The 9,680-nt window shown below is 44.9% G+C and overlaps 1 protein-coding gene across 1 annotated transcript; it reads left to right on the forward strand.

Moving 5' to 3' along the window:
* Positions 1-3,494: 3,494 nt before the first annotated feature.
* On the forward strand, positions 3,495-9,345 carry ip6k2b (inositol hexakisphosphate kinase 2b). Its single transcript, XM_053438424.1, has 5 exons — positions 3,495-4,103; positions 6,514-6,745; positions 6,849-7,042; positions 7,180-7,355; positions 7,446-9,345. Exons 1-5 carry the CDS (start codon positions 3,890-3,892, stop codon positions 8,058-8,060), a joined length of 1,431 nt encoding a protein of 476 aa, XP_053294399.1. The 5' UTR covers positions 3,495-3,889; the 3' UTR covers positions 8,061-9,345.
* The last annotated feature ends 335 nt before the right edge of the window (positions 9,346-9,680 follow it).

Below are 9,680 nucleotides of genomic sequence, written 5' to 3' on the forward strand. Positions count from 1 at the left end.
CAACCCTCAAGTTGTAATAAAGGTGAAATACCTGGCATCAAAAGAGAAATTCCTGCCCCTCTGATATGATATTTACTCACTCTATATTTCATTTTGATCATTAAGAGTTAAAATCGTTTGATCAGATGAGCCTTTTATTTTTCCACCTTTCCACGGGCAGAAGGAGTGACATGAGGAGCTGGGTCTGTGCTGGGGATGACAGGAGTAGACAAGCGTGTCCTTGACCTGGCAGTGCCAAAAGCATTCATCACTATCAACACGCTCATATTTACTAGAGTGGACCACTGCCTAAAACGAAGGCGCATATGGGCCCTCCCCCCCATGTGACAAGTTTTTCTATGCAACCATGTTCCACTTCCTCACGTGTCTGGGAATGAGGGGTAGGGCTTAAGAGGCCACTGGAAAGTGGGTTGTCAAGTTTGTTGAATATTATAGTTATGATTTCATCCCACAGAAGTTCCCCTCCCCTCCCCTCACAGCACAACATTTGTATCCCCAAGTTCTGTCTGTGCTGTGTCATCAGTACATAGTCAGTGCTTTCAAATACTTTACCTTCTCAAAAACTTTTCTTAAATCCTGCAATATTCTCAAATCACAATTTGCCTCATTGGGCTTTACATGGTGCAGCATTATCTGCCTTTAACCCTCGACTTGAGTGAGTAAAATTTACCAAAATAAACTTTTTTAACAAGGAACTGAAAGTGGAAGAGGATTCCAGGGGACAGAATGTTGTAGGATGTGTCAGATGCATTTTTATGTTTAGCATGCTCTTGCTAACTGTTCCAGGATTACAAACCCTTGCTTAAATGTTTTCGTTTAAAATATAGTTCATTACTAGTGATTGATATGCTTCTTTTAGATTGATATGTTGGTGCTTAAGCAGGTGAGAGTCACTGAAGTGTTGGTGTGATGAAGCTACAGGCTGACCTCTCTCTGTGATGGTTACACCTCACATTTCAGAAGTTCTGTGACCCAGATCAGATCCACCATCTGTGTTCCTGGAGCCTGGATTACTATGACTGCTGTGCTTGTAGAAGGCCATCCGTTATCCTGTGTGTACCGAGGAGGTTGGAGATTGCTGGATTGAGGGAGCAGCGGCCTATTGTCCCAGGGCACGCACCCATGACACGAGAGGGGAAGCCTGGCTAAACTGACATAACACTGATGCATCAGTGAGGCCAGGGTGACCAAGCTAAAAAGATGACAGCTCATGCTCTCCCTTAACAAATACTGTCTTGCCTAGCTTCTAAACCTAAGTTTTGGAATGGGCTGTTTGCTTAGCCTGTGGTGAGGCTGGATTCTGAAACCGTAAAGGTTCAGTAATTGAGGCACAGCAAGTGAAGACTGGCTGCAAGACTCAGTGCACAGAAGAGCCCTGAAGCTGCACCATCGCTGCTGCACAAAGAGCTGTTCACCTGTTCACCAAAGTGACGTGAAGCTTGAGTATGCAGAACCCTGAACTGCATAATCATAATTTTCGTTGTCATCAACATGCTGTTGTCGTGATTGATAAGTTCAGGAATCCCCAGCTGCAGATCGCTATTCATCATTTTATTAAACTTGAATGTATCACATACCCAAATCGCGCCAAATTTGGCATTGCACTTCCTTGAACCCTTAACAATTCACTGCCATATATCAAACCAATTAGATGAACAGTTCTTGAGATATGCAAGCCATAAACAACGAGAGTTTATGGATTTATGTTAGTTCAAAGATTAGTAGCACTATGTGGGACAGACTGAAATTACACATTTAAATACTTCACATGGTAAAATGGCGTGGTCTTGTAAAAAGAGTGGGTGCCCTGTCCCAGTGCTGATCATTTAATCCCCTCCCTTCTCAGGTCTGGGAATCTTTCCTCCAATTTCTAATCCCAGTGCAGAACTGGAACATCAGAGATTAGTGTGTGATTAGGCGGTAACCTTCTGGTCACCCGAGCCAGTCTTACAATACCTCCGATTTGTGTGGTCTGGCACACCAGTCAGACTCTTTAGAATCAGCTGTCCTTCACAAGACAAATGTTCCATTTTAGACTCTAAATATATATGAAGCTGGTTGGCGGAGCAATAATCCTCAAACTAGTGAGGGCCAATGCACCACAATGTGAGGATCTTACCTTCTTTAACCTGCATTTTTGACCTGCAGTCAAAATCCTTGTTTTTGTTCCAGAATTATTGTAGATAGGAACCTGAGCCAACACAAAATAATGCTTGTCTCGTGACATTTTATTTTATAATACTTTGAACAAAGGGTTTAGGGCACCAAAGGAAATGTGACTAGATTGTGGTTAGCATATTATCTCACAGTGTCCTAAAATGTTCTTGTTTTAAACAAAACCTCAATAACAGACGCTCAATTATTGCTATCAGGGCTCTATTTATCAGAGCAGCAGCCAGAATTCAGTTATCTATAGGATGTTGTTTGATATTTAGGTGATACACTTTAAAGATAGTTGCTGTCCAATCAGTGCTGTGCTTGGATTGTGTTTAGTGTTCTATGTACATTTTAGTGGGAGTTTCCGCAGGCTTTATATTAGGGGCCCATGTGGAGAAAGACTGCAGAAACTCCTGAGTCTTACTTGTACATTTGTGTTAAGACAAACACGTCATCCTCCAAACCTCTGGAGTTCAGTGCACAACTGAAAGCATCTTCAGTCAGTCAGCCCTGTCGGTTTTCAGTGTCCAGCTGCTGAACTGCAACACAAAACGACCTATGCACGCTTGTCAAATCTCAGATTTCATTCTTCAAGGTAATTTAACCAAATGTAATGGTTAGTGCTGTTTTGGGCAGCGTGCAGAGTATTTTCAACCCCCACATGATCAGCCCTGACTGAGTTGTCTAATGATGTAAGCCGTAAACATGGGAATCGGCCCAATCTCGGCCCACCATCACATATGATGTGAAGAGCATAACAGTCTCTTTAAGGCCTCGATGTCTTGTGTCACTGATGTGAGACAAAAGCGACCCTCTTCAAAATATCTATCAACCATGCTTTTAGTTGAAGACATTGTTATTTACCCAATATCCAAATATTTGTTAATTATACAGGCATTATCTTTAAATTCAGAATTTCAAATTCCATCATTCTTTGAATGTATCCCCTCGTTATCATTGACACATGTCAAAAATGTTGGATTAAAGAGAAACGCCAGTGCAATTCCCTCTTGTCTTCGTTTAAATGCTTTTGCTTCCAAGGACATTCGATGTTGCAAGAACCGGATCAAACATAAATCGGTGCGATTTATGTTTGATCTGCAGCCTGTCTCCTCAATGAGGGTTGTGTGTACAGTGCAGGAGAGGTGACTTGTTGTGTTGTGTTTTTGTATTTCTGGTGTTTTTCCTCAGTTACCCTCCCCCCCTGTTTTCTCCTCTTCCTCTTTGTTTGCTGGATCCGCTTGATCCTCTCCGAGGTGTTCCTCCCAGCGACAGCCGCGGCTCTCCGATTGGCCGGTTTCGCGGATGGGGCGGGGCTGTCGATGCTGTTTTTCTCGCTGCGGGTCGGATGCGGACGTCAGTTTCGGTAAGAGCCTCGTGAGGAGCGCGGAGCCTCACGCTGTCTGGAAACGTGTTCAGCAGCTTTTCACGACTACCTACGAGGTCTTTTATCACACGTACACACACGGAGCACATCCAGCTACGCAGGGGGCCGTTTTAATTTGTCCTCCGACGAGGGAAAACGGGGAAACTGCGGATTTGGTGCCTGGCTCCGTCCTTCCTGTTCAGCCCTTTGTTTTTCACAGTCAGCAGGCGACCAGCCAGCAGCGCCCCCGTGCGGCACAGCAAGGAGAAGCGTCCGAGGATAGGGAGCCAGACGAGCGGCCGAGCTTCTTGCCTCCTCCCGTGCGACGTGGGTCCCCCCAGCTCAGCAGTCCGATGCGGAGTGAGGATGAGTCCCGCTCTCGAAGCGCTCATGCAGGCGGACGGGACTCCGTATCCCGGCAAAGGGGTAATGCTTGAACCCTTCGTGCACCAGGTAGGGGGCCATTCCTGCGTGCTGCGGTTCGGGGAGCAAACCATCTGCAAGCCCCTCATCCCCCGCGAGCATCAGTTCTACAAGAGCCTACCCGCAGAGATGAGGAAGTTCACACCGCTGTATAAAGGTAAGACCCCCCCCCCTTTCTAAATTTGCAGGAACTGACCCCTCATCTGCTACTGTGATGTTGTTTTGATACCCATCAGTAATCCTGTCTCTCTTCTTTCTCGTCGTTGTGCTCATAGCTTTACATGCAAGGTGCCCTCTTGTCTGCATTTAACAGTAGGCCTAGAAATGTCCAAAATGCACGCACTGTGTCCGTGCACGAGATAATAATGTGTGGTTCTTCCATTTGCTCAAGAATATGCTGCACACAACAACTATTAATAGATGCTTCAATTCCTGTTTTACTGACCACACATTGTGACTTGTGAGAATTGGCAGAGCATCACAGCTACAGTCTCCTGCACCCCCCCCCCCCCCCCCCCCCCCCTGTCCCCAGGGCGGACTGTGTGACTCTCTGCCAGCAGCACGATTAAGCCAGAGGTCAGCTCCAAGTCCCTGGCTTTTAACTAGGCTACGGTTTCAAGTTGAGATAGAGTTCCACAGCTATCAAAAATAAATGGGCTACATCACTGGGGGAGTAATGCACGACAGCACAGGCCACGTTGAGGAATTTTCCGAGGCCTGGTGTCAGGTTCAGGATGGAAACACGGACGTAAACATATCTACGCACGATATTCCGCTTGAAGCTGAATATCACACTCCCCTTGATGCGTCCAAGTCTGCGGTCTCAAAATAGTTTAACACACAGACAATAACACCCAGTACATGCTGATGCAGATGTCTGTGGGCAGCCATATGACGGTGAGGAGGGACACGCATGGTATCTGATGGTTCCACTAATGCAATATGGGACTATTAAAAGATCCGGGATGAGGATTGGGATTTAGAGAGAATTTCATTTTAAGACAGCTTCCGGTTTCATGGCCACATTGCAATGACCTGTAATTTGGTTGAAATTTATACTCTGACAGTGAAAGAGAGAAATATTAGGAACACTCCTGAAAGTGTATGTGTAGATCAAGTGATCAAGACAAGTTAGGGGTGGAGCTTTAAGTTGTTCTACATCAGTTGATCTATATCAAGTGTAAATCATGATTGCATTCTTTATTCCAATACAAAGACCTGAAAGCAATATTAGATGACCAGAACTTGATAATAATCTACATTCAATTAGTTGCTATCAGGCTGTAAAAAATCTCACTGACTTGCACTCTGGCTTCATCTCAAGTGTACCAGCCGCTCTATTGATTTAAAGTCATGGTGACTCAGAAGTTCCCACACTTGTATGTGGTCTGGTGACGGTGCAGCTCCTGAACGGACACCACGGTTCATCAGGACATACTTTAGAGGCGGGGCTTCCTGTAGGATGGTGATGTCAGTGCTTATGGCGTCAGAGAGGCCTCTGCCTGCAGCAGAAGGAATTTGAGTGCTGGGTCCTCAGGTCTGCCATTTTACATTCAACCACACCACAATCCCTCTTTTAAGAACTGGCCATTGTTCTCAGGCTGTTTTTTTTTTTATTACAAACTGTCTTTTTAAATCTGACCACTACTACTACTGCTTCTGTTGCTGGATACACGGTGGAACGTTTGTGAGTTTGGATGTTTTGTATTTTCCACATTCTTCAGTCAATCTGTTTCGACCACATCCCTTCTTCCTGTCTTTGGTTTGATCCTTATCAGCTGTTGCAGCTGTGATGTTTATTCTCAGAGCAACTACCCCCCCCCCCCCCCCCCCCCCCCTAATAGACAGGTCCTTTTAGGGACTTTTACTAGGGGTTCATGGGGGGGGGGCTTTACTCCGGTACCTGTTTGTGGAAAATGTCATTAATTATCATTGGGCATGAAACTACACATGTGTTTCTTCAATCATCACGACGAGTCTAGGAACATCTGTTAGCCTCATCTGTTCTGTGTTTTTGAAATTGTGATGATAATGAAGGTTGACTTCACATGTGTTTTTTTTGCATACCACAACTTCTTAAATAATGGACAGTTTGGACTGAATCATGACATGTTCGTACTATGGTTAAGTGAGTCTTCACTGTGGCTTGTATTGCTACTGCTCCATGTATGTTTCTGTAAAGAGAGAACTGTGTCACATTCTATTATGTCATGAATCATAAAACAATGTGTTCAGACTTATTGTGTGTTTCCAGGAGGATGTTTGGCAGTTGCTTAATAAATCTCCTTGTCAGTTTGACACATTTCAGCCTTGTGTGGTATTTTGTGTCTCTTGTTTTCTGACTCTCGAGTCATACAAACATGGCTGCTTTCTTCCTTCATCTCTTCCTATTACATCCACATCCTGTGCGTGTGTGTTTACTAATGTGGGAATATGATCATGTCATTGGCTGTCAAACTTTCAGGAAATGTGCTTTAAATATGTCAACACAAACATTGTATTGAGGAAAACTTTTACCAAACAATTATTACTATACTTATGACCACCTTCCGTCTTCCCCCTCTTAGGTGTAGTATCAGTCAGCTTTGAGGAAGATGAGGAAGGGAACCTGTGCCTCATCGCCTACCCCCTCCACAGTGAATCAGGGGACATGGAAAACAAAGACCCCTCAGCAGACTGCGAGCCCAAGAGCAAGATGCTAAAGTGGAGTAACAAGAAACAAGCTACTTTGCTTCTGGAGAATGACAACTACAGCAAAGACAGAGGTCGAAACAGTCGTAAAGAAGACAAGATCATGAGGTGAAGATGCCTGCCATAGCGCCGTCATGCATTCACAGACAACAAGATGCACCATGAATCATTTCTGTTATACTAAAGCTGATATTTTTCTCCCCTTTTGCAGTTATAATCTTGATGAGGTGGTGGTGCAGCAGCAGCAGCAGCAACAGCAGCAGCAGCAGCAGGCGGAGGTTCTTTACTTCAGCCTGGATAAAGGCAACGTAGTTCCACAGATCAAACACAACCCCTGGAGCCTCAAATGCCACCAGCAGCACTTGCAGAGGATGAAGGAGAATGCAAAGCACCGCAACCAATACAGTATCCTTTCATTAGTGAACAGCAGTTAGTTGGTGTCTCAGAGTACAGCGACGTACATAATGATGCGCTATTACAAATGCATGACCTTGTTAGATTGTGTCTTTTGTTGATGTGTGATCCTTGACCCCCTTTCAAAGAATTTATTCTTTTGGAGAATCTGACATGGCGCTACAAAGTACCATGTGTCTTAGACTTGAAGATGGGAACTCGCCAGCATGGGGACGATGCATCGGAGGAGAAGAAAGCCAATCAGATTCGCAAGTGTCAACAGAGCACATCAGCCTCCATTGGAGTGCGACTTTGTGGCATGCAGGTATGGTAGATATGCAGCTCAGCTTCGCTAGTCTGGAGTCCTCTGTAAGTTTAGAGCTGTAACACTCATGTGTCTGTGTTACTCCTGCAGGTGTACCAGTCAGACTCAGGCCAGCTGATGTTCATGAACAAGTACCACGGTCGTAAGCTAACCCTCACAGGCTTCAAGGAGGCCCTGTACCAGTTCTTCCACAATGGGCGTCGCTTGCGTCGAGAGCTGCTGTCCCCCGTGCTGCGCAGACTTAGGGAAATGCAGGCTGCCCTGGAGGCCTGCGAATCCTACCGCTTCTACTCCAGCTCCTTGCTCATCATCTACGATGGAGACCCTCCCAGGGCTCCCGCTAGACCTAGACACCGTGGGGGTGAAGAGGGGGATGAAGACGAGCCATCAGATGAAGACGAGGACGAAGAGGAAGATGATGATGAGGAAGAGGAGGGGGCCTTCGGTTTCCCTTGTTCTTCAGCAGGTGGCAGTGCCGGTGTGGCCGCAGGGAGCAGCAACAGTGGTAGTGGTCGCTCCTCCCACAGCACAGGAGAGGCCAGCAGCCCCGTGGTGGACGTGCGCATGATTGACTTTGCTCACACCACTTGTCGGCACTATGGCGAAGACAGTGTGGTGCACGAAGGCCAGGACAGTGGTTTCATCTTTGGCCTGCAGAACCTGATTACCATCATCTCCCAACTGGAGGATCACAGTACGGATTGAAGCTGCACTGGAGCCAATATGAGCTGAATTTCAAGCCTGGGGGAAAAGCTCAGTGAGCTGCAACCCTGCTACTTCAAGGTGCATCGTCCTTATGCCCAAATGGGGGTCTGATCCTCCTCTGCTCGGAGTGAACATCAGACACCTCAGGGTGGGGGGAGAGCCTGTGTGGTCGTTGTGCACTCTCCCATAACTGCCGGAGGACAGGGCTGCGTGTGCCCCTCTTGCACTTTTCTCCTTCTGGGACTGCTCCTTTCCTCTGCTCTAAACGGCAGCAAAAGTGTTTTACAAGGCGAAGGTCTCCCACCAAACACCAGGACTCCTGTAGCATTCTAGGCCTCTCCTCCCCCCTCTGGTACAGACAAGATACTTTATTGTTAAGTTCTCTCTGAGAGAGACAGAGCGAGGCAGAGATAACTGAAGCTCCAGTTTAGTTTCTAGGAGCCTGACGTGGTGCTTTACCTGTGTTATTACATAACGTTTGTAGATGAAGTTTGGACTGCCAGTACTCTACAGCACAGCACATTATTGTTGGCGAAGATGACGTACAAGCTGACCTTGGCTGGCTAGATCAGCAGTCTTGTAGCAAATGATGAGTTAAGCTTCTGATAAGGACATTTTGTGTTTATATTGGTGTCTCTGAAGACCTTCTTAACAAACGTGGGTTGTGTGTCCACCGGGCACCTGGATTTACATTTTCTGGTGGAAGAACAAGATGATTTAGGTCTAGAAGAAGGGATTTGCCTTTTTTCAGCAGTTGTTGTCCCCTGTGCTTTTTTGCCTAAAAACAGACATTTTGAAAAGGGTATCGCAAAGGGGATATTTTCCTTGTTTTGTCACTGTCTTTTTATTTGTGTTTTTGTCTCGTTTCTTTCCTATTTCATTCCCATATATTGATAGAAACACTAGCTATAAAGAGTATTGAGAGACTATTTATTTGAAAGGATTGTTTAAAAATAAAAAGTGGAAACCAGTACATTCCATATTACCACTATAAATGTTCTGATACCGACTTTGATTTATTTTGTTTATTGCAAGAGCCGATACCTCTCTTGTATACCAGTGTGTTAACAGTGTCTTGGTTAATAAAGGCATTAATTTGTGTTTAAAAAAAACTAAAAGTCTATTCTTTTGTGTGTTAATTTACTGAGTTAGATGCTAACAGCAGATCTTGAAAGCATCTGTATAGTGATGTCATTATTTAGTAATACATAAAGAATATTCATATTCAGCTTCATAATATATATTGGTGTTATTTGTGTTAATAATAAACAGTGAATGACATTTTTGACGTGTAAGGTTATGGCATCATCCTTAAACTCCATCAAAACTAAAAAAAACAGTGGTCTAAGCTTTTGAAAACAAACCATGTTATTTTAACATGTCCTAGTCCAGTAGAACAGTGTCACCTCTTCCTCTGAATCAGCTTCAGGTTAACCTGTTCTCAAACTTCAGCTGGAAGAACATTGTCACATTCTGGAGCAGTTGTTTGTTTTTCTCTTCAGTGAGATGCTTTACAGTGCAGATCCTTTAGCTGCATAGAGCTTTTAAACCAAAATGAAAAAATGTGATGATGCTCTATTTGTTGACAGGGTCTTGTGACAGTCATTTTTACTTTATATT

The sequence above is a fragment of the Pleuronectes platessa genome, chromosome 2 (assembly GCF_947347685.1).
Source record: "Pleuronectes platessa chromosome 2, fPlePla1.1, whole genome shotgun sequence".
Classification (NCBI taxonomy): Eukaryota; Metazoa; Chordata; class Actinopteri; order Pleuronectiformes; family Pleuronectidae; genus Pleuronectes; species Pleuronectes platessa.